The sequence below is a fragment of the Heteronotia binoei genome, chromosome 21, assembly GCF_032191835.1.
Source record: "Heteronotia binoei isolate CCM8104 ecotype False Entrance Well chromosome 21, APGP_CSIRO_Hbin_v1, whole genome shotgun sequence".
Lineage (NCBI taxonomy): Eukaryota > Metazoa > Chordata > Lepidosauria > Squamata > Gekkonidae > Heteronotia > Heteronotia binoei.
This window is the reverse complement of record NC_083243.1, coordinates 177,267,976-177,293,141: the sequence shown is the minus strand read 5'-3', so window position 1 is coordinate 177,293,141 and position 25,166 is coordinate 177,267,976. Positions and strand designations below refer to the sequence as shown.

General features: G+C 43.7%; 1 protein-coding gene across 1 annotated transcript in view; it reads left to right on the top strand.

Annotated features, from left to right (window-relative positions):
• The window catches only part of SLC11A1 (solute carrier family 11 member 1), a 46,402-nt gene extending 21,571 nt beyond the window's left edge, over window positions 1-24,831 (top strand). The window contains exons 8-15 of the mRNA XM_060261448.1: window positions 532-687; window positions 2,831-2,989; window positions 4,315-4,401; window positions 10,785-10,904; window positions 19,258-19,407; window positions 20,245-20,318; window positions 21,878-22,031; window positions 24,382-24,831. Of these exons, the coding sequence (XP_060117431.1) occupies window positions 532-687; window positions 2,831-2,989; window positions 4,315-4,401; window positions 10,785-10,904; window positions 19,258-19,407; window positions 20,245-20,318; window positions 21,878-22,031; window positions 24,382-24,462 (981 nt within the window). The 3' untranslated portion in view covers window positions 24,463-24,831. The remainder of the gene's footprint in view (window positions 1-531; window positions 688-2,830; window positions 2,990-4,314; window positions 4,402-10,784; window positions 10,905-19,257; window positions 19,408-20,244; window positions 20,319-21,877; window positions 22,032-24,381) is intronic.
• Window positions 24,832-25,166: the final 335 nt, after the last annotated feature.

Sequence of the window (25,166 nt, the reverse complement as noted above, 5' to 3'; positions counted from 1 at the left end):
GTCAGATATCAAAGAGATGCTCAAACCATGGAGGTAATTTGCCACAGACTGAAAACTTATTAGGTATAGTTTTGCCACCTATGATGCATGCCAGTGGTACCATGGCAGTAGTAGCATACAATCTCCCATATTTCTGGCACAGCCATGCCACCATCTCAGCTCCCCTGGCATGTCCAGTACAGTCACACTGCTCCCTTTTAAATTCTTTAGTGCCCTACTATTCTTCCCATTACATTTCCTCATTCACATTTTCTGTGGCCTCCAGTTCCCTTATAACCTCATATATGTTTCCTGCAACCTGACTGCACTTGATTTCCCCTGAAGTTACCTCCTACACTCACATTCTCACATTATAGTCCCCAGCTTGCAGCTGCGTCCGCTCCAATTTCTTTAGCGGCTGTCATTCCGAAGGCACAAGAATCGCTGAAGGAAATCTAACTCTGTTAGTGGGATGGTCGAGTAGGTTGCTCCTTCTCTGTTCTGCAACCAAGCTGTCTGTCAAGCCATTCCCCGTTTTTGTTTCACCTGCAGTATGTGGTAGTGAAGCCCAGCCAGAAGGAGGTGGTGAAGGGGATATTCTTTCCCTACTGCAAGGACTGTGGGCAGAAGGAGCTGCTACAAGCTGTGGGTATTGTTGGAGCCATCATCATGCCCCATAACATCTACCTGCACTCCTCTCTTGTCAAGGTCAGTGGCTGGCACCAAGAAACCCTACAGATCAGCTCCCCTTGTTTCCAGGTCTTAGCAGTTACCCTCTGGGACTTCAAACCTGCTTTCCGAACTACAAGAGAAGCTATGGCACAGCAGGATTACATACTTGCAAGGCAAGGGAAGGTTTCATGGAAGGAAGGAAAATATAGGGGAGGGATGGTGGCTCAGTGGTAGAGCATCTGCTTGAGAAGCAGAAGGTCCCAGGTTCAATCCCCGGCATCTCCAAAAAAGGGTCCAGGCAAATAGCTGTGAAAAGCTTCAGCTTGAGACCCTGGAGAGCCGCTGCCAGTCTGAGAAGACAATACTGACTTTGATGGACCAAAGGTCTGATTCAGTAGAAGGCAGCTTCATATGTTCATATATACATATCCAGGCTGTGAAGGTGAGGTACAAGAGGAGAGGAGCTAGTTTTCCCACAAAGCAGGCTACTCATGAATATCACAGTATAGCATCTAACTGGACGTGTATGGAATCTACAAGGAATTTGTAGTCTGTACTGGAAAATGCTTTATAATTTCTGGAGTGGTAGGCAGAAGAAGCTTCTGCAAACTGTGGGTATTGCTCGAGCCATCATCATACCGCACATCTACCTGCACTCCTCTCTTGTCAACCTTAGTGGCTGGCACCGAGAAACCCCACAGATCAGTCCCTGCCTTCTTACAGTGACTCTTTGAAAGACGCTTCAGGATTTTTCCATGTGAACCTTTTATTGTGCAGGCAATACATTTATTTAGTTATTTATTTATTTGATGAATTGCCTCATCCCAGCCAGTGCCGGGCTCTAGGCGACGTACAACAGTAAAAATGCATACATTAATCAAGAAAACCAATTAACTAAAAACGGATTACAAATCCTATGACATCTGTTATAAAGTGCTGCCAATTTCTTTTTGCACACGTTTGTTGCACAGCAGCCTCTTGTTTTCTGTTCAGGTAGGGCACTGGGCGTTATCCACACCTTGCTGAATATTGTGGATTATTGTGCTACAGCAGTCGTTCACGCTGGGATTTCCCTGCCTGGGCCAGACAGTCCAAGAGGTGAACGATTGCTATGGCACAACAAGAGCACCAGCTCCAGCAATATGAGGATGCAGCATTAGCTACAGAGATATTGTGCTTGACGTGCATTCCAGGCCAAACCAGGTGGCAGATTTTTAAAATGTAAGTGCAGTCATAGGGTGGTTCTGAATTTGATTCAGGCTGTCCACTCAAAAAACTCTCACCAAGCTTTTTCTCTCTCTGCAAAGTAAAAGATGCTCAACAAAGGTTGACGCTTTCCTTCAGTGGGAGTGGCTCTTTTGCTGGAAGAACTAATTCCATCAAAGGAAGGATTCTTAGGCTGCGGAAAAGCTTCAGACTTTGTTAAACCAGTGTCTTGATGTATGGAAGATGGGTTAGGACGATAAACCACATATTTTGGATGATGTAGCAATTAGTAATAATAATAATAATAAACTTTTATTTATACCCCGCCCTCCCCGCCTAGGCAGGCTCAGGGTGGCTAACAAGACATGGTAAAACCATGATACAGGTAAACAATAAATAATATAATTAATAATTTAAACAACAAAACCAATAAAACAGTATGACATTAAAATACAATCGAATGGCATATAAGATGGCTCGGTATTACTGATTAGGAACATATTCAAAGAATTAGGATATTTTTGATTTACATATTAATAGATTTTACCACCCCCCGCAAAGGACCCAACATGATTACACACTATCAGTATAACAGAAATGTGGTTTTTTTTCACAAATATCCACAGATCTTTGAAAACCTAAGATCTCAGTTACTGTTCCTGTTTTTTTAAAATTACAGGTATATCACCTGTATATGTTGCAAATAGCTACAAGAGGAAAGAAATGCAGAAATAAATACACACAAATAAAATTATCTGGTATAATAGGTTCTGAATGATCACAAATAGTCACATATCCATACAAATTTGCATTTTCAAGACAACCCACTTTGTAAATCTTCCAACTAGAACCCAAGAGGAGAAAGTGCACTTCCAGCCGCTACCAGAATGTTCTCCAGCTCCTGCATTTTGGGAGTTAGCTAATATCCTGTGTGTCTAGTGGAGCTGTGAAACATTCTTCCCTTTCTCCACAGACCCGAGAAATTGACCGCGCTGATGGGCGAGCAGTGAACGAGGCCAACAAGTACTTTCTGATTGAGTCCACCATTGCACTCTTTATCTCTTTTCTCATCAACCTGTTTGTCATGTCTGTGTTCGGAGAAGCCTTCTACCATCAAACCAACCAGCAAGTGGTGAGTGCTATGCTTAAACCCCATTGTTCACTCACTTAACATCAGCTGGGGCTTCAGATCACAGTTCCTCACCAGCCATGGAAATGTCCTTTTTCTGCCCTCCACTCTCTTTTTTTTCCTTCAATGTGGGTATGGAGGGTGGCTTAGGCGGAAGAAAAGATGAAATTTCCTGAGTTTGGCCAATTAGGAAATGAAATTGCCTTTCCTCTCTGTTTATCCTCACTCGTTAAGCATCTGAGAGCAGGGGTGACCTTGATACTTAGAAGTACTGTGTGCAGAAATTAGAATTCAGTGGAACAGGGATGGAGCACTAAAAGGGAAATGAAGAGTAGAGCCTGTGTTCTTTTGCTAGATGTAAACAATTGTGGAATGTAAAATGTTTCACATTCCTGTAGTACAAAAACATAATGAGGGCATAAGTATTAAAAACTCATACTCCACTGTATGGAGGCTTTCAAAGGGAGCCTCTCACATCATAAAAGCATGCTTGGCCAGTCTCATTTACAAGCATCTATGAATCGATGCTCATTGCTGACTCAAAGCATCAATGCCCTCCCCACCAAACCACGTGTAACTTTGCATTTATTCATTCATCTTATTTAGGACATTTTAATACTGTCTCTTCAGTGTCCTGCTTGAACAATTTACAATTAATAAAATCAATTGAAATACACATTATGTGCTGAGGTGGGTCTTTATAAGACAATCAAGCCCAAAGTCTAAAAGTATCAAAGCCCCCGTTTTGTGGAGAAAGCTGTGCAAAACTTATGATAACGCTAAAATTGATGAACATCTTTTATTTTAAGGGACATGCTGCATTTCTTCGCAAAATAGACCAGAATTCCTTTTTTTGAAGTTTGTAATCCTAGTTGCAGGCCAGCTGGGTTGTATTAACCAGGTTAATAGATGCCCTGGTTGGAAGGGCTACAAGCCAATTAGTGTATCCTTCTTAGTTACTCTCTGCTCTAGGGAAGTGCATAGATCTAGGAAGGACAATGAAGTAGTTAGCTGAGTGTTTAAATGTATCCTGAGACCCAGCAGGTCTCTCTCCATAGAATGTGCATGGGTGGGGGAAATGGTGTGGTATAATTACTAAGAAAATGAGTACCAGTCCAAATCTCTTTGTCATGAACTCAAAACCTTTCAGCCTGTCCCCCTTCCCTCATCTGCAATACACAGGTCTACTTTATGGGTTTGCTCTAAGAAGAAGAGGATGTGCGAAGTGCTTTGAACACTGAAAACGCTATATTAATGTAATATTGTTATTATTCTTTTGCCCAGAGTTTCTATCACTGACAGATACTTTTTTTGCCCTTGTATTCCAGCATGATGTATGCGCAAACCACTCCAGTCCCTATGTGGACACCTTTCCTACGAATAATCGAACAGTCTCTGTGGACATATTCCAAGGAGTAAGTTTCTAGCAGAAAGATGCCTGCTCCCCTGGCCTCAATGTTGTTAATATAAAGCTGGCCCTCCCACCTTGCGTGCACTGCTCCCCAAAGTGTCACTCATTCTGGTATTGCCACTTTCCTGCTTGCATTGCAGCACACAGAAATGGCACTGGATGCAGTCAAGACAGACAATTAGTAATTTGTGTAGGGCATGCATATTCTGCCTCTCCAGAGTCCTGGTCAAGACTCATCATCCAATCCATGCTTTCAGAGTTTGCTTTCAATGAATTGACTGCAACAGGATTTTGCAAAAAGACAATCAATGACTACAGACCACTAATACAATAGAGAGGCCTTCGGAGTACAAGAACTAACACGCTGCAGAAAGAGAAAGATCGAGAGGTAGGCTGAACTGCAAGAGAAAACATTCAATAAACCCTAAATCAGGAGTGTCCAAGCAATGGCTCGTGAATTGCATGCAGCTCTTGAAGCCCTCTCTTGTGGCTTGTGAAGGCCTCCCATCCCACCGCATTCCCCCGCACCCTCCTCCCCCACAGCCATGTGCCCTTCATGCCAGGCCAGTGCAGTCAGGGGAGGCGGTGTGTGTGAGCCAGCAAATGGGATGAGGAAAGTCTATGGGCACCCTCCTTCCCCTCAGCAACACGGCCTGGCACCCAAGCAGACCTCTCCGCTGCACATAGAGCATGAAGCCAGTTTCTCTTCCCAGGCAGCTTAAGCTGCCCAGCAAGAGAAGCCTCCTAGCGGGGTCTGTGTGCAGCAGGGAGAGACTTCCACACTACACACAGATCCTGAGGCCAGTTCCCCAGGCAGTTTAAACTGCCTAACAAGAGAAGCCTCCAAGTGGGGTCTTGGAGCCTTCTCCCTGTCCCTCCCTGTCTATTTGCTTGCTTCCTTTCTGTCTCTTTCTCTTCCTTCCTCCCCACTCCCTTCCCTATCTATTTGCTTTCTTTGTTCCTTTCTGTTCCCCTCCCCTTGCCTCTCCCTTTATTCAGTTGCTTCCTTCTCCCCCTCTCCCCCCACCTATTTGCTCTATCTCTCTTCCCCTCTCTCTCCCTTCCCCATGTATTTGCTTTCTTTGTTTCTCTCTCTCTCTCCTTCCTTCCTTCCTTCCTTCCTTCCTTCCTTCCTTCCTTCCTTCCTTCCTTCCTTCCTTCCTTCCTTCCTTCCTTCCTTCCTTCCTTCCTTATATGAATTTGGGCTGTCAGCTTCCAGGTGGGATTTCCAGGTTTCAGAGATCAGTTGCCCTGAAATGGCTGCTCTGGAAGGTGGAGTCTATGACCTTATACCTTTCTGAGGTCCCTCCTCAAGCACCACCATTCTCTTGCTTCTCCTCCCAAATATTGAGGAATTTGGAATTGGCAGTTGAGGGCATTTTTTGTAGCAGGAACTCCTTTGCATATTAGGCTTCACCCCCCCCCCGATGTACCCAATCCTCCAAGAACTTACAGTAGGCCCTATAAGAAAAGCCCTGTAAGCTCTTGGAGGATTGGCTACATCAGGGGGTGTGGCCTAATATGCAAAGGAGTTCCTGCTACAAAAAAAGCCCTGGTTCTATAGTAGAAAATAGAGATCTGCAGAGGAAAGGGGGTGGGGTGAGAGTGCGGGGGGCAGAATTAGGGAATGGGAGATGTTGGGTGAAATGTCAGAGAATGCTGGGCATAACTTGATTGTGGAGCTGGCTGCCTGTCTCAAGGGTTGGGGGGCACTAACACATAACTTATACAGGGGTTTGTATTTTTAATTCATGTTTAGATATTTATATCCTGCTTTTCTCTCAAGTGAGAGCCCCAGGCCACTTACAGTGTCACTCTTTCTTCTCCCACTTCCTCCTCACAACAGTCTTGTGAGATAAGGAATGGCTGAAAGTCACCCAGTGAGCTTCCATGGCAGAATGTGAATCCAAACCTGGATATTAGACCACTCTGGCTCTCTGATAAGACAAATCCATCAGCTGCTGTTAGCCATGAGAGCCGCTGCCAGTCTGAGAAGACAATACTGACTTTGATGGACCGAGGGTCTGATTCAGTATAAGGCAGCTTCATATGTTCATGAAAGCTAGATAGAGTTTTCATGCTGAAAGGCAAGCCTGTATGTATTGCTTTCCAAAAGCTGGTATTCAGAGGAACACTGCCTCTGAACATGGAAATCCTAGCTAATGGACCTACCTCTCTCAGCATAGCCTGTTACTTCATAGGATTGTTGTAGGGTTTAAAGAAATACATGCATGTGGGATATCACAATACACGCTGTGGACTGGTCAAAGGTCAGGTGATGTCAGTTCCTAAGCTCCACCCCTTCTGATGATATCACGTTCTGCAGCAAAACTCTACCCCTTCCTGTGATGTCTCTTTCAGGCCACTCCCAAACAAGCCTCTTCCTCTGAAGTCACCTTGTAGTTCTCAAGCATCTGACATTTAGTCTATGACCAGAGGTGTCAAACTCATTTGTTATGAGGGCTGGCTGTGACATAAATGAGGCCTTGCTGGGCCATGTGTGTCATAAAATGTAATGCTAGGTAGTGGAGATATAAACTTTATAAAGGACACAGGCAAACACAATTAAAGTATTTTTAAAAGCTTAAAATAAAACATGCTTAAAATGTTAGCACTCTTTGGTCTGAAAGGTGCTTTCTTTGTATCTCTCCCATGGGATCCAGGGAACTGGGCAAAGGGAGCTCTGGCTCTTGACTTCGTTCCCCAGGGGCCAGGAGGGGAAGGAGCATCAGACAATACTGAACCAAGAGAGGCTTGGTTCAGTAGCTCTGCTGTGTGATTGAGAGAGCCTGGCAAAGCATGCTATCCCTCCCCCCCCTTCCTCCCCAAGGAAGGAGTCTCAGCCAATGGCTCCCAGCCCTGATTTGATTCCCTCCAGAGCTCTTAAAAGTTAGATCCAGAATGGTGATCTGTCCCTCTTGCTTCCCTTTTTATCATGATTAATCAAACGGGCCTTATTCCTGATGCTTGGCGAAATGTAATTGTAGTCCCGATCTATAGGAAAGGTGACTGTACAATTCCTTCTAATTACAGGTCAATCGGCCTTCTTTCCATTATAGGCAAACTATACGCCAAGCATCTATTAACTAAATTAACTTCTTGGATGTCCCAGCAAAGAGTCTTAGGCCCTGAACAAATTGGGTTTAGTAAATCTACTGTAGATCATTGTATCACTCTAGCACACCTGGCTGACAAATATACTGCCCCTGGGAATTCCAAACTTTATGCAGCTTTTTTGGACCTTAAAGGGGCATTCGACTCTGTAGATAGACAACGACTATGGATTAAACTCCATCAACTGGGCATTGATAAGAGACTTCTCAAACTAATCATAACTACATTTCTCCACCACTTGCCAAATCAAAACTTCAACTACTGGGGAACTGACACCTAAAATTCCCTTCAATAAAGGAGTTAAACAAGGGTGCATACTTGCTCCTTTTTTATTCAATTTATTTCTCAATGATTTGGCTCCTGTACTAACAGAAGTAGACTGCCACCCCCCAAAATTGGGCTCTACACGCGTACCCAACTTGCTATACGCGGATGACACAGTACTCCTTTCTCGTACGAGGGTTGGGCTTAGATGACTGTTGAATAGATGTCTCCGTTTTTTTCAAGAAAACAAACTGCATCTGCATTACGAAAAATCAAAGATTCTGGCTTTTGCTAAGTCTTGTAAAATCCACAAATGGCTATTAGATGAGAAAGAAATAGAACAGGTCAGGTTTTTTTAAATACCTAGGTCTCCATTTTAGTTACAATATGTCCTGGACATTTCACTGTAAATCTGCAGTTAACTTAGCAGCCATTACTGCATCAGCCATTTCCTGGTTTCTCTTTAATAGAGGCAACCAGTTTGTTTCAGCGGCTTTAAAAATCTATAAGGCCAAAGTAATCCCGCAGTTATTGTATGGCATTCCAACTTGGATTAGTGCCTTTGGGTCTGATATCGAAAGAGTTCAGTCCAAATTTGCTAAGAAAATCATGGGCCTACCATGCTGTGTCTCATATGCCACCCTTTGTCTAGAAACAGGCCTCAATACATTAGAAACTAGAGCATGGCTTATATCAATCAAATATTGGCTACATGTGCACTATTCCGCCAACTGTGGGAGTTATTTATATCAAATGCTGTCTGAATCCTCCTCGTCCAAATGGATTTCCTGCATAGACAGGAAAATAATCACCTTAGGTTTGTCTATGGATTCTCTTTACATGCTTCCTCTTACAAATGCATACTATGTAATTAAACGCAGAATTTTAGATAATGAATTACAAAAATCTAATGAGTGCTGCGAACAAATCTTGTTCCCCTCTGAATTTTGGAATTTCTCCAACTATTGGTCGTCTGCCTTCTTATTTATCAATTCTCCATGTTCCAAAATTGCGTAGAGCATTTACCCTTGCTAGATGCAATACAATCCCATCAGCAGTTACCTATGGTAGATATAAAAAAATCCCACTTTCATTAAGACTATGTATATGTAATTTAAAACAAGTTGACTCATTGTCCCATATTCTTCTTTGTTGTCCCCTATATGATACTATACGCCTTAGGTTTCTAGATCCAATTCCGTTCAATATGACAGGCTGCTCAGACGTTGTAAAGGTTTGCCGTCTTCTGACTGATTTGTCATCTGAAATAACTGAAAAGTTTGCTTTATTCTTGAGTCTGGTAATCAAGGATCAATTGTCCAATGTATAGCTTCATATGACTGTTTTATTATTTCTGTAGCTGTTTGTTTGTTTGTTTATAATCTGATATATGCCAATAAAGGCTTTTGATTGATTGATTGATTGATTGATGGAGAAAATAGAGGTTTTGCTCTGTAGCTCCTGTGTGATTGAGCAAGCCTTGCAAAGCAAGCTGTTATGTAGAAGGAAGCAAGAGTGAAGGAGAAGGAAGCAGATGGCAGCCAGTTCCTCGGGGGCCTGATTCGGCCCCTGGGCTGCATATTTGACACCCCTGGTCTATGTGGCTCTTACATGAGGCAGGTTTGGCCACCCCTGCCCTAAACACTAGAGAATGCACCACAGCTCCCCCTAGGGTACAAGTTGATTAAAATACTCTTTCAGCTGTATTTACTGTAATGCTGTATTTATGTTATATTATGTTATGTGAGCCGCCCTGAGCCTGCTTCGGCGGGGAGGGCGGGATATAAATTAAAAATTATTATTATTATTATTATTACATTAACTGTCGCTTCTCCAACACTTTTCACTTTACTAATTCAATGCCCTTTATCATGAAATAAAAGATTTTACAACAGTGAGGTTGTTTAGATTGTTATTATGAGGCAAATAGCAAGGATGAACTATTGTTCTGTACTGAGATGCTCCTATAAAATGATGCATTATTTCCCCAAGAAGCCAGGAATAGGTAGCAGGACTCGCTGTTTTGGTGCTACATGTAACATAGCCTCTGTGAGCATCCTCACTTAGAGTGTTTTTACATTCAGTTCTGAGCCAGAGTTATTGAGTATTCAAATCACCTGCCACTGTTCCGCTTTAATAATTTCCTTTTTACATTTATGGATTTGCTGTGCTCATTTTGCAGAGCTAAACTTCTGCATTGTAGCTCATGCACAGACTGCTGATGTCAGTTACAGCAGGGCTGGCCAACAGTAGCTCTCCAGATGTTTTTTGCCTGCAACTCCCATCAGCCCTAGCCAGCATGGCCAATGGCTGGGGCTGATGGGAGTTGTAGGCAAAAAAGATCTGGAGAGCTACCATTGGCCACCCCTGAGTTACAGGAACTGTAGATATGTGGTTCTGAGACATCACATTTTATCCTGAAGCCTGATTGCTGCATTCTGCAGATCTTTCCAATGTTCACAGTTTCTATGATGTGGATTATTGTGAGCAAAAATTAAACTTTGTGAGATACATCCAAGTGAGTATGGCACAGTATGAGCTGTGATCAGGGCAGCCAGAATACCAGTGCTTAGTACAGGGATGTATACAATTGCTGAGAAATCATCACCATACAAATGTAAATTGAGGCATGAGGCAAGCAATGAGATGTAAAAATTTCAAGTGCTGTCAATTCTCATGCAAATTGGTGGCACCGTGTGGCTTTCAAAGGGACAGGGAGTGGGGTCTGAAAACAGAGAGGAAAACTTTTACAAGCATTCATTTGATACGCCTCTTGAGAAATGTGCAGATCAAAGCCAGTTTCAAGAAGAACGAGGCAACCGCTAAGTTGGCACCCATTTCGCCTAAACAAATGTAGATGTTTCAGGAAGCAATGATGCAAGACAGTTGTGAGCAAGACAGTTCTGTAGTGTAAAAGGTGAGTTTCCAATGCAGAGATAGAGATCAACAAACTGTAAAAACACTCTTAGACACCCTTAACACTTTCTATCTCTTTCTTTTCCTGCCCAGGGAGTTATTCTGGGGTGCTATTTTGGGTCTGTTGCTCTCTACATTTGGGCCATCGGGATCCTTGCAGCTGGTCAAAGTTCTACCATGACAGGGACTTACGCAGGGCAGTTTGTTATGGAGGTAAGAAACTACATGGAGGATTGTCAAGATCTTTTAGGTGCCTGAGGGACATTTCTTTCGCCCTCTGATCTCCCTGATTCTCTGGCAAGTTTGAAAATATGATGGTTCTGCATGATGCTCAAAAAGAGATTTCATTTCATAAATATTATGCCCAAGCTCATGCTACTTCTTAAAAGTTAAATTTATCATTTCTCAGACACTTTAGGTTGGTGAATAAGAACATAAGAGAAGCCATGTTAGATCAGGCCAATGGCCCATCCAGTCCAACACTCTGTGTCACACAGTGGCAAAAATTTTTTTATATATACACACACACTGTGGCTAATAGCCACTGATGGACCTCTGCTCCATATTTTTATCTAAACCCCTCTTGAAGCTGGCTATGCTTGTGGCTGCCACCACCTCCTGTGGCAGTGAATTCCACATGTTAATCACCCTTTGGGTGAAGAAGTACTTCCTTTTATCCGTTTTAACCTGTCTGCACAGCAATTTCATCGAATGCCCACGAGTTCTTGTATTGTGAGAAAGGGAGAAAAGTACTTCTTTCTCTACTTTCTCCATACCATGCATTATCTTGTAAACCTCTATCATGTCACCCTCTATCTTGTAAACCTCTATCATGTCATAGTCGACGTTTCTCCAAGCTAGAGTCCCAAGCGTTTCAACCTTTCTTCATAGGGAAAGCGTTCCAGCCCTTTAACCATTCTAGTTGCCCTTTTCTGGACTTTCTCCAATGCTATAATATCCTTTTTGAGGTGCGGCGACCAGAACTGCACACAGTACTCCAAATGAGACCACACCATCGATTTATACCTAGTACATAGGTAGACTGACTACCCCTGGGCCAAGACAAATTAAACTACAGAATACTCGCTCCCGGGCCTTTTCGGCCGCAGCCCCACATCTCTGGAACCAACTTCCAGAGGAGGTGCGGGCCCTGCGGAACCTTGATCAGTTCCGCAGGGCCTGCAAGACCACCCTTTTTAAATTAGCTTTTATGAATAACTGAATTATACCGACAACGAAGAAAATCCGCCATCAGTACTAACTAGAAGAGCGTCAAGGATAGTGTCATAATATGTTTTAGTTAATTGTTTTAACAGGTTTTTAAGGTTAATTAATGTTTAATTTAATGGTTCTAATGTAACTGTTTTATTGTTTGGTGCACCATTGGTCATCGTATTGTTAGCCGCCCTGAGCCTGCTTCGGCAGGGGAGGGCGGGGTACAAATAAAAATTTATTATTATTATTATTATTATTATTATTATAAAGCAAAGCATCTAGTTATTCTGTTTTTCAGCAAAGATCCATTTGGATCCTGGGAAAGGAATACATTGTGCAGGAATATGGGTGTGCTATGAAATTTGGATATCTGGAAATTTTAGACCCTTTAAACAAAAAAAATATATATATATCCTTTAAACTTTCAGAGGAAAATATAAAGAAATTATCTACAGTTTAGCCTTGCTCTTGTTAGAGCTCAGAAGATAAGCAGGGTTAACCAAGGGAAACCATGGCTGCTATGCAGAGGAAAGCATCTCTTGCCTTGAAAACCCCATGAGAGATTCCCATAAACTGGTTGCAACTTGATGGCACTTATCTGTTAAAGCCATAAGCACCAAAGAAGATTTTACATGTACAGCTCCCTCCCATGATCCCTAGTTCTTTTCACTTTTGCCCAACAAGACTCCTGCCATTTTAAAATTATTGTTCCCAGCACGCTTATTTTTTAAAATTATCGTTCCCACCAACCCACTGCAGTCCTTGAGAAGGTGTTCTGAAGTCTAATATAAGCAATAAGAACATATCGTGCAAATTATTTATTTACATAATTTGTATCTTGGTTTTCCTATGGTAACAGATTGGCTTTGAGGTGCCTACAATTAAACCACTGAGACATGTCTATAGGGTTGCCAAGTCCAATTAAAGAAAAATCTGGGGGCTTTGGGGGCGGAGCCAGGAGACTTTGGGGGTGGAGCCAGGAACAAGGATGTGACAAGCATAATTGAACTCCAAGGGAGTTCTGGCCATCACATTTAAAGGGACAGCTCACCTTTTTAAATGCCTTTCTTCCATAGGAAATAATTAAGGATAGGGGCACCATCTTTTGGGGCTCATAGAATTGGACCCTCTGGTCCAATCGTTTTGGAACTTGGGGGGTATTTTGGGGAGAGGCACTAGATGCTATACTAAGAATTTGGTGCCTCTACCTCAAAAAATAGCCCCCCAGAGCCCCCAATACCCACGGATCAATTCCCTATTATTCCCTATGTGAATTGTTCTCCATAGGGAATAATAGAGTGCCTAGTAGACATTTCCCTCCCCCCCACGCTTTCTAAAGGGGGGGGAGGGCCTCCATACCAGGGAATCCCCCCTCCCTGCCCCCTCCCTCTCTTACACACGCAAATACTTACTTGGTCTTCTTCCCTCTGCCTGCTGTGAAAACGAAAGCAAAGAAAGGGAGGGGCCATTCTCCGAAGCCCTTCCTGTTTCCTCCTTCCTGCCCAGCCTTAAAGGGGCAGACATTTTACAAACTGCTCAGGAGCTCTACACCAACATGAACCCTACAGGTATGTTCTCCCCCCCCCTCCACCCCCCCGCTTCCTGATTTCTGGAGACCGGGGGATGAAGCTGCGAACCCAGAAGTCTCCCGCCAAAGCGGGGTGGGGGGTGGGGGGGTGGGGGTTGGGAAGCCTACATGTCTATGTTTTAAATGTTAAAGAAGAAATAATGGAGCTCCCATTGCAAAAGCCTCCAAAAATAAACACTCAGCCAAGAGAAAGCCATCAGTGGTTTGAACAATACAAAAATCACAATATTATGTTTAGCAGGGCTTATTTGTAGAAAAAGCCCAGCAGGAGCTCGTTTGCATATTAAGCAACACCCCATGAGCTGTCAAATTATACTTAATGGACATTTAAAATGCCTTTTTCCAAACCACAATTCCAAGGAGCTCTGTAAAAAAGTCATCTGTTAGTCCATAATTATCAAGTCCAAATGGTTTTATATTTCTCAGGTATGGGCATGGACAAAGATAGTTTATTCAAGCCAATACAACACAATGCTTGTCTGGTGTACTTCGCTTTTCAATGCTACCTTGCCAAGACCAATGGCTTTTTGCTGGAACTATAAACAATAAAATATATCACAAGACAATGCAGAGGATATAAAAAAGTCTAGTCAACCATATTTACAGCATGAAATACTTCTTACCCCGTCAATCTTGTCAAAAGCACAAGGGCTGACTGCTCATTCTTTACTATACAGAAGGGTTCCCAAAAGACTAATCTTTCCCATTCCTGATTGAAGGTGGACAGCCCTAAGGATCTACAGGTACAGGCTACATGTCATAAAAGGCAAAGTCTGTTTTTACAATTAATCATTATTTTTATAGAAAAGGTGAGACGTCCAGGCACTGCTTCAATCCATACAGAGAAAAAGTCCTCAATTTAAAAATAAATTCCATCTCCTTCTGCAAAAGAATTTGTGTGATGTTTTCTGTTCTGTATTGCTCGTTCTTATATGTATGTATAATGCAAAATTCAATATCTTCTGCAGAGTGGCCAGCACTAAAATAATGCTCCACCGTGGTGACTTCTTGAATTTGATTGCAAAATCTATACACACGTACGAATAGAACACGTAGTTATTCCCACATATAAAACTTCACAATGACAAACTATTAAGTAAACCACATTTGGTGGAGCATGAAGCAAAGAAGGAAGAATTAATCGTAATATTTTTGAAGATTTCTGAAAACCTATTTCCTTCTAACATGTATTTATAGGCCTTGCAATGTCTGCAACAGCAGTTCCCTTTCATTCCTATTTCCATGCCCATTCTATTGCTCCAAGTATCTGCTCTAACCAGAATATTTTTAAGATTTCTACCTCTTCTAAGCCCAATATTTGGTAAAATATGACACCCTGGGAGATGGGAAACAATATGCCAGTGTTTTCTATTAATTCTATTAATGCCATATGATAAGCTGGAAAATAGGAAGGCACAAGTAATTTTATTAATTTAATCCTGGTCTTTATACTGCAGAAGTTGAGTCCTGTTTTTGCCTTCCACCTTCCATTTGCCTCAAGGATGATGTTCCTATGATATCCCCTGTTAATAAATTGTGTTTCCAAATCTTGGGGTTCTCTAGTAAAATCTGAGTCCATAGTGGAATTTCTTTTAGCCCTGATGAATTGGCCCAAGGGTAAATTAGTCCTGAGATTATTTGGATGATACAAGGAAAAATGTAAAACCAAATTCTTATCAGTAGGTTTGTGAAACAATTTGATAGCTAAATGACCAGCATCATGTTTATAGACTATTGTGTAAAAAAAAAATATGAATGGATGTATCATGAAAATGCAGGGCTTTTTATGCAGCAAAGGCCCTGCAGGAACTCATTTGCATATTAGGCCACACACCCCTGGTATCACCATTGTTCCACACAGAGCTTTTTTCTAGAAAAAGCCCAGCAGGAGTTCATTTGCATATTAGTCCACACCCCCTGACATCAAGCCAGCTGGAACTGTGTTCCTGTGCGTTCCTGCTCAAAAAAAGCCCTGTGAAAATGCATAAGAACATAAGAGAAGCCATGTTGAATCAGGCCAATGGCCCATCCAACCCAACACTCTGTGTCACACAGTGGCCAAAAAACCCAGGTGTCACCAAGAGGTCCATCAGTGGGCCAGGGGGCAAATCACATTTGATTCAAATATGTATAGAATTAATCCGTGCTTTGAATTCATTAATAATGTTAGGTTCTGAAAGACAAAAATATTGTCAATATAATGCTCGTAAAATAAAATATATTTCACAAAAGGATTAAAGTCCAAAAGAATAAACTGTCGTTCAAAAGAATCCATGAATAAATTAGCCAAACTGGAGGCTATGGTACTGCCCCTCACAATCCCACAAATCCGGTAAAAAAAAAGAAAAAAGGAAGATCCAAATCTGAAATAATTTTTCTCCAAAATCAGTTCTAATAATAAGTAGGTGGAATGTGATGTCCTCTGGACTCGAAGATTTTCTCTGTAGCTACGTGGGCCTCATTATGAGGGATATTTGAGTATAAAGATCTAAAATTCAAAGTAACTAATAAAGTATCTTTGTTAATCTCCCAAACTTCCACTACTCACCCGACTAAAATAATGCAGTAGTTTTGTTTCACTAGGGAACTATTTGAATGGTGGATCCAGGGGTTTAACTTGAGCCAAGATGACTCACTTGGATTTTATCCTGCAACCTGTCTGCTAAGTAATTGACCCTCCGTCTTCTGTTGCCTACATCAGTGCACACTGTTAGCTAAAGCAATTATTTTTTACAAACTGAGGACCAGTGCATGTGCTGAGAAATTCTGAACCACAACCAATAATTTATGGCATTTACCACTTATGGCTTTTTACCAGTTACCATACCATTCAAAAAGGCCTTAACATTTGACAGTTGTTTCAAAAAAATTACTGCTGCTATTTACAAAGCACAGTAAGGTTTCAGTACAAACTGCAGCTTTCATTTTGCATTATAATCAGCTGAGAGGAGATCAGTTTGGGTTTTAAAATTTTATTTATGTATTCATTGCATTTTATCGTGAATTAAATTCATTAAAAACATTTGCGCCTCGAACTTCTAGCAGAATGCTCCCAAGCTGGATTCCATATAAATAAAACAATAAACAATATTTTTTAAAGATAAGATCTGTTATGTCCTAAACACCATTAGAATAAGCCGCTAAAAATTCTTAAGCAGTTCAACCTACCGAAACAGATCAAGAGCAAATGGCAAATATAATGACAGAAAAATCAACAATAGGGAACAATATGGGCAGAAGGCAGCATAACTAATACAATTGAGTACAAGAGCTTCTATGCATTGTGTGTGCACAGACACACTTTCTACTATTGTACTGTTGACATCCAGTAGCCGGCTGTCCTAACTACACGCCCATACTTGCTGCATGTGAAGTCTTCATATGCAGTCTTCCTTCGAGAATCCTGCTTCCCTTTGTGATGAATGATCTGAACCACCATAAAGCCAGTGTGGTGTAGTGGTGAAGTGTGTGGACTCTTATCTGGGAGAACCGGGTTTGATTCCCCACTCCTCCACTTGCACCTGCTAGCATGGCCTTGGGTCAGCCATAGCTCTGGCAGAGGTTGTCCTTGAAAGGGCAGCTGCTGTGAAAGCCCTCTCCAGCCCCACCCACCTCACAGGGTGTCTGTTGTGGGGGAGGAAGGTAAAGGAGATTGTGAGCCACTCTGAGACTCTTCGGAGTGGAGGGCAGGATAGAAGAAGAAGAAATTGGATTTATATCCCGCCCTCCACTCCGAAGAGTCTCAGAGCGGCTCACAATCTCCTTTACCTTCCTCCCCCACAACAGAGACCCTGTGAGGTGGGTGGGGCTGGAGAGGGCTCTCCCAGCAGCTGCCCTTTCAAGGACAACCTCTGCCAGAGCTATGGCTGACCCAAGGCCATTCCAGCAGGTGCAAGTGGAGGAGTGGGGAATCAAACTCGGTTCTCCCAGATAAGAGTCCACACACTTAACCACTACACCAAACTGGCTCTCCACTAAATCCAATATCTTCTTCTTCTTCTTCTTCTTCTTCTTCTTCTTCTTCTTCTTCTTCTTCTTCTTCTTCTTCTTCTTCTTCTTCTTCTTCTTCTTCTTCTTCTTCTTCTTCTTCTTCTTCTTCTTCTTCTTCTTCTTCTTCTTCTTCTTCTTCTTCTTCTTCTTCTTCTTCTTCTTCTTCTTCTTCTTCCTTTCTCTTTTGGTCATTACAAAATAGTGGTGGCATCCTGGGCATAATGATCCAGTAATGAAATGGGGGGCAGGGATGCATAATCCGTAAAAGGATTATAGCTAACTGCACTGGAACTCCATTGCTTTTAAAACATTGAATCCCTGCTAGTAGTAGAAATAAATTCAAGGCATACTGGGAGTAAAGTTCTCTTCTTCTCCAGTATGTCTGTGGAGGAGAGGAAGTTGTGCTGGAGTGACTGCCATCTTCCACTTCAGGAAAGGGAGATGGGGGATTCTACAGGCCTGGAGTACCCAGCTTGCTGGGGGGGAAGTGTAGATGACGGGGGAAGGCAATGGCAAACCACCCTGTAAAAAGTCTGCCTAGAAAACATCATGAGGTGATGTCACCCCATGGGTTGGTAACAACTCGGTGCTTGCACAAGGGTAGGGTTGCCAAGTCCAATTCAAGAATCTGGGGACTTTGGGGGTGGAGCCAGGAGACATTGGGAGTGGAACCAGGAGACATTGGGGTGGAGCCAGGAACAAGGGTGTGACAAGCATAATTGAACTCCAAGGGAGTTCTGGCCATCACATTTAAAGGGACAGCACACCTTTTTAAATGTCTTCCTTCCATAGGAAATAATGAAGGATAGGGGCACCTTCTTTTTCATAGAATTGGACCCCCTGGTCCAATCGTTTTGAAACTTGGGGGGGGGGACTTTGGGAGAGGCACTAGATACTATACTGAAATTTTGGTGCCTCTACCTCAAAAAAAAGCTCCCCCAGAGCCACTGAAACCTCCAGATCAATTCCCCATTATACGCTATGAGAATTGATCTCCACATAGGGAATAATGAAGTGCTCAGCAGACATTTCCCTCCCCCCCACCACCCCGTTTCTGGCGACTGAAGCGACGGATTGGCGTCTCTACTCACGAGTTGCTGCCAACTTCTTCACAGCAACACAGACACACCATCCCAAGAGGAAGCCTTTCAATCCGAGACTGAAGCCTCCAAAGGCACATGGTCCTCTGGGGGCGGGGCTTCCTCCCGCCGGCCAGCTGACTGAGGGCGGGAAGCAGCCTGGGAAAGCGGAAGAACCCCCGCTGGGATCTGGGGATTGGCAAGCCTACACAGGGGACTACCTTAACCTTTACAGGCCTGGAGTCGTTGCAAATGGCCCCATCATGATATTATCGATAGCTGGAAGAAGAACTGGATTTTAAGGGGGAGAGGAATTACTTTGCCCTTGCTCCTGACTCTATTGCCAAGCCTTCCTATTGTAGACCTGTTTCTAATTCTGCTGATGGGTTCTCTCATCCCAGCCATGCAACGGCTGGCCATTTTGCTGTCCCTTTCTCATTCTTTAGTATTTCTAGATTTCACATTTTTGCAGAGGCTTAAAGGACCACTAGATGGCAGCCCCTAGCAAGACATCTGTGGTCCATCCTGATGGAATGTACTTGAAGGTCTTGTTCCTTCTATGGGCTCTTCATAAAACTTGAAGTGGGGGGAATGTGAGGCACAGGGAGGAGGAGAATTGATAAATAACTTGCTTCCATAAAGGGGACACTTGACTTCTGTGATTCTAACAACAGCTTTTTTTATCTGCTATCAGGGCTTCTTGAAACTACGCTGGTCCCGTTTCACCCGGGTGGTCTTCACTCGCTCCTGTGCCATCATTCCCACTGTTTTTGTCGCTGCTTTCAAGGGCGTAGCAAACCTGACGGGCCTGAATGACTTTCTCAACGCACTGCAGAGCATCCTTGTAAGGTCCCTGCCCATATCCCCGTTCAGGAGCTTTACTGATTCCAGGACACACGAGCCTCACGTGGTCCCACCCCATACGGCCTCCTTCCTGACACTCCGCTCTAAATGGGCTGGGCTTGCCTTTTTCTCCTACTGGGTTAGGAGACTGGTGGGACTGACTGCCGCTTCTCCCAGAGGAAATGAAATCTGAACATCAGATGTTTGGGAGCCACAGGAAGGGAGGAAGGAAGGGAGGGGAGGGGGGAGGAAGGGAGAGGTGGAAAGAAAGCAACTTTAAATGCATTCTCCAAGCCGCCAGCTGGCTTGGCTTACAGTCCAGCGTGCAAGTCTCCGGCTTCCTAATTAAGAGGCTCAACGGAGAAAACTACAGTACGTGGTCAGAGAAAGTCTCCATGCTACTTAAATTTCAAGGATTTTTTTTCATTTGCAGTTATTTAAATGTATTCAGGAAAAAATAAAACTCACCTGAATCAACCAAACTCATCTGCCATTCTGGGAGCAGGGATTGCAGAGGGACTACTCCAATACTGTCCCACAAGCGAAGCATCAGTAGGTGCAGTGGGGTGGACAAGAGGCGATTGGGGTCCTCAGGTACAAATCTGCTGGTTCACACATTACGGAGTACGCACATTGGGTCTGGCCAATGCAGGATTTGAACCCCACACCCAGCCTATGTACTCTGTAATGTATGAGTCAGCATGCCCAGGTCTCAAAGAAGTGAGAATTCCCTAATAGCCAGTGATTTCTTAGTAAGTATTTTGGAAATTTCTGGGGCAGTAAGGAAACTTGAGATCCTTTAAAATATACTGAACCCATTTTACCCCCTTATTTCCAGCTACCTTTTGCAGTCATACCTGTTCTCACGTTCACCAGTATGCAACCCCTCATGCAGGACTTCACCAATGGCATGTAAGTAGCACAACATGGAGATGCCGCGATGTACAGCATTTCCAAAAATGTCTACAAAGAATGCAGCAGTTAATAATTTGAAAGCTTCTTGGTACAAGTAATGCGTTTTACTGCGGGTACCTCAGTGTTACTGAACCCGCAACCGAGCCCATTTCCCTTCTCTGATCATCCTATCAAGGAAACTCTCTGCTTCGTCCTATCCATCTTCGCTTATTCTGCTATATATCAAAATATTTCCCATGTTCCCCTATAGCAACAGTTATTCTGGTTGTGTCCAAATGTTATTAAAACAAAGTGCTAATCCTGTTAGAATAAATAAAGCAAATATGCAGGAGTCATTCTAATTACAGCATGTGGAGGGAAAGGAAATTTGCAGATCTTGAGTCTAGAGCCTGAACGTACTGAGACCCAGGGACTGGTTCTCATAGTGGGGAACTGTGTCATTCACGGAAGTGCTGTTTTCTGATTACTGGAAGCCTTGTTCAATATTCAGAACCTGTTTTGGAGTCTTTAACACATAACTTTCCTCATGTTTTTCTAATCTATTATAACATATGAAGGCTAGAATCTTCCATTTTCTTAAAATGGAAAGTGTAGCTTCTCAGACAGTTAAATTCTGGATGTATGCAACAGAGTCGTGCCTCTTGTTTGTACCCATGTCCTTTCCTGCCTTCCACGCACTATCCCCATCTATGCACTATTCCAAATCTATCCCTGAGCACTTCGGTTCTCTCTCGAGTGCATCACAATCCGCCACTTGTGGTTACTTACCTGCTTCTGGGTACCATTCTAAATGACAGAAACTGCTGGAAGTTGAGTTTTGTTCTCCCATTATAACCAAGAGTTAACATATCTAAACCACAGATACAAACAAGATTTATTGGTAGCATATCTGAAGCTTTCAATCCAGATCTGCCCTTATGCCACATAAAACAGGGCCTTGGAGTCCAGTTGAAAGTACAAAAGGGGCACACAAGTAGGGTGATGTTCCAGCTGAAAGTACAAAAGGGGCACGCAAGTAGGGTGATGTTCAACCATCTCTTTGGCTGAAGCTTACCTCCCTACAGCCATTTCCCCCGAGAGCCAGTTTGGTGTAGTGGTTAAGTGTGCAGACTCTTATCTGGGAGAACTGGGTTTGATTCTCCACTCCTTCACTTGCACCTGCTAGCATGGCCTTGGGTCAGCCATAGTCTCTGATTCAGAGAGAAGGGCGGGGTATAAATCTGCAGTCTTCTTCTTCTTCTTCTTCTCCTCTAACTTGGCCACTGGAAACAAATCTGGCTGAAAGCAAAATGCTTGGGAAGGAGTGTAAGCAAAGGATCTATTAGAAGTTTCCATAATCTTCATCTATGTGCCCTTTGTGGTCTTTAAGTGCCAAGTGTTCACATGTCATGTGACAAATTTGGAGCGTGATAGCTGTTGGATTCTGAGAGGGGCTATTCCATTTTATTTATTTATTTATTTGATTTATATTCCGCCCTCCCCGCCGAAGCAGGCTCAGTAGTCATGCCCTGTGTCTTGGATCCCTTTTCTCCATAATCTTATTCCTCTCTCCTTAGCCTAGGGAAGATTGTGATGATCCTCATCACTGGACTGATTTGTGCAGTCAACCTTTACTTCGTGGTGACAACTATAATGGATCTGCAAAATGTGGCATTCTACATTCTCACAGGATTGGCGCTACTTGCATATATGGTCTTCGTGTTCTACTTGGTAAGAAGCCCATCATTGAGTAGGACAACCTCTGTCTCTAATCTTAACCGATTTCGCACACAGCTCACCTCGGAGTCACGTCCCTCTTCACCGCGCAGCGTCTGGTCGGATTTCCCACCATCTGCGCCGGAGGAGCGGGAAGAGCCGCGGCTTCTGCCTTGCAAACAGAAACTGGGTTTTAGCGATTTCCGTTTGCGACGCAGAAGCAGCGACTCTTCCTGCTGCTCCAGCGCAGATGGTGGGAAATCCGACCAGACGCTGCGCAGTGAAGAGGGACGTGACTCCGAGGTGAGCTGTGTGCGAAAAAGGTTCTTGTTCTGCTGAGCTGGAAGTTAGGTCAATGACTTATTGGTCTGGCTCAGTGTGATGCTTTGCCTTTTCTTTTTAAAAACTCCCAACGCCTTGTGGGTTGTTTCTCCAGTCCCATCAGTCTTATTCCAGTTTGAATTTATTTATTTATTTATTACTTTAGTTTTCTATCCCGCTCTCTCCACAAGTGGACTCAGGGCGGCTAACGGTCAATTTTAAAAACAATTTTAAGGTTAAAATGTAAAACAATAAAATAACAATTAAAATACATTTTATGGTGCTACTCAAAACTTCAGTATAGGCAGGATCATAACTTCCTTTCTTCTAACAGTGATCCTATGGTGATCATAATTCCTCATGAGTGGTGTCTCTCAGCAGTGTAGGGTGGCAGTCCTCTCCCATTTAGATATTAAAGGCCTGCCAAAATAATTCAGTTTTACTGGCCTCGTGGAATTGGGAGAGATCCTGCAGGACCCTTATGGCCTCTGCGGGGAGGGCATTCCACATTGTTGGTGCTGCCACTGAGAAGGCCCTAGCCCATGAAGAACATAATCTGGCCTCCCTTGGTCCGGAGATAAATAACGTTTTGTGTCCCTGAATGCAGTGCTCTCTGGGGAACATATGGAGAAAGACGGTCCTGTAGATAGGCTGGCCCTCAACCATACAGGGTTTTAAAGGTCAATACCAGCACCTTGAAATGGACTCGGAACGCAATAGGTAGCCAGTGCAGCTCTTTCAGCACTGGTTGAACGTGCTCCCATCAAGGAAGCCCCATTAACAACAGTGCTGCAGTGTTCTGCACTAGCTGTAGTTTCCGAGTCAGGGTCAAGGGCAGCCCCATGTACAGAGCATTACAGTGGTCGATTCTCGAGATGATCGTAGCATGGATCACCATTGCTATGTTGTCACGCTCCAGAAAAGGGGCCAGCTGCCGTACCCACCGAAGATGAAAAAGGCAGATTTGGTAGAGGCTGCTACCTGGGCCTCCATAGCCAAAGAGGACTCCAGGAGCACTCCCAGACTCTTGACCTTAGGGACCGGTATCAGTGGCACCCCGTCAAGAGCTGGCAAAGGGATCTCCCTTCCTGGGCCACCCCGACTTAGACAGAGAACCTCCGTCTTCGTCGGATTCAACTTCAATCGACTCACTCTGAGCCAAGATGCCACAGCTTGTAGTGCCAGGTCCAGGTTGTCCGGGGCACAGTCGAACTGGCCACCCATCGATAGACAGAGCTGAGTGTCAACTGCATATTGATGGCATCCCAGCCCATACCTCCTGACAATCTGGGCAACGGGGCAGATATAGACGTTAAATAACATCGGGGACAGAACTGCCCCTTGTAGCACACCACATATAGGCGGGTGCCTCCAGGATGATTCTTCCCCTATCCCCACCCTTTGTCCCCGACCTTGGAGAAAAGAGGCCAGCCACTGCAAGGCAGACCCCTGCATCCCCATGTCGGCGATGCGGCTAGACTGTAGCTAATGGTCAACCATATCAAATGTGGCTGACAGATTTAATAATAACAGCACTGCTGAGCCGCCCCGATCCAGATGTCGTAAGAGGTCATCCATGAAGGCGACCAGAACCATCTCCATCCCATGACCTGGCTGAAAGCCGGACTGGAATGGATCCAGTGGATCCAAATATAACGTCTGTTTGCCCTGATGAGCACCAAGTCTATCCCTTGAGGATCATTTTCTGCTTATCTTTTATCTACAGATATTCAAAGGCATAGCTGGATGAGGCCAGGGCTAGTATCCACAGTGCCGTCATTCTAGATGGAGGCACACCCCATTAACCAAAGGAAAATGGGATGGGGTGGCATCATTTTAGAAAAGTCTCCCATACAGGTCAGTGGAGGAGAATACTGCCAGGTCAAATGGCAGTTTTGAGAGTCTGGGAGATGACATAAGTGGGTGAAGAGATAGGATTAAGGATGATTGAAAGGGACTGGTGTTGTAAGGAAGGGCTGGGAAAAACTGAAGACAATTTGGCATGGTTATGAAGAACCCTCATTTTGTTGCATCTCCATTCCAGATCTGGACATGCCTCATCTCACATGGAGCCACTTTCCTAGCTCGAGGTCCTCACACTCGATTCAGTTACGGCCTGCAGTGATAGCAACATTTCCAAAAACTGCTGGATCTCTCTACCAGAATGGGAAGCTGCTACACTTCTGGACCCATGTCTAAGCAAAGCGGCAGAAGTGCCAGAACACTGATTGCTACTGGCATTGGTAACTGTAGCTCAATGGCAGAGCTACAACATAAAGTCTCAAGGACAATCTCTGGCTACCTTCATTCAGAGAATCCTCACTCTCTGAAGAATTGTAGTCTTTCGCCAAGATGGTTCTGGACTAGATGGGCCATTGTTCTGATTCAGTATAATATGGCTGCTTATGTCTTACCCTGCTGAAAAGGGAGAAAAGCCTTCTAGTTTCTCATCCATATTACATCCAGGGAGAAGGACACAGCATATACAAAGGGTATTTGGGAATAGAGGATATGCATTCAGATCATTGTATGCACAGTTCTGTGCTTACTGCTCTTTTACCCCTGTGTGCTACTGGTCTGGTCTGGAAATTCTCTCCATTTTTGGAGGAAAATGATTCTAGCACACTCTATTATAACCACTGCCATACTGTTTGGTCTCTCATTTCTAGCAGAACAGAGGACATGGCACTCTTTGGAGAAACTGGTCTTGTGCTGGTTTTGCCCAAGGTTGAATTTGCAGGCATCCTTTAAGTGTCCTGGAAGCATTTGTATAACAAGGGGCATTAGTCATGAAAGTAGCATTTGCCCTCTAATGTCGCACCAAAGACA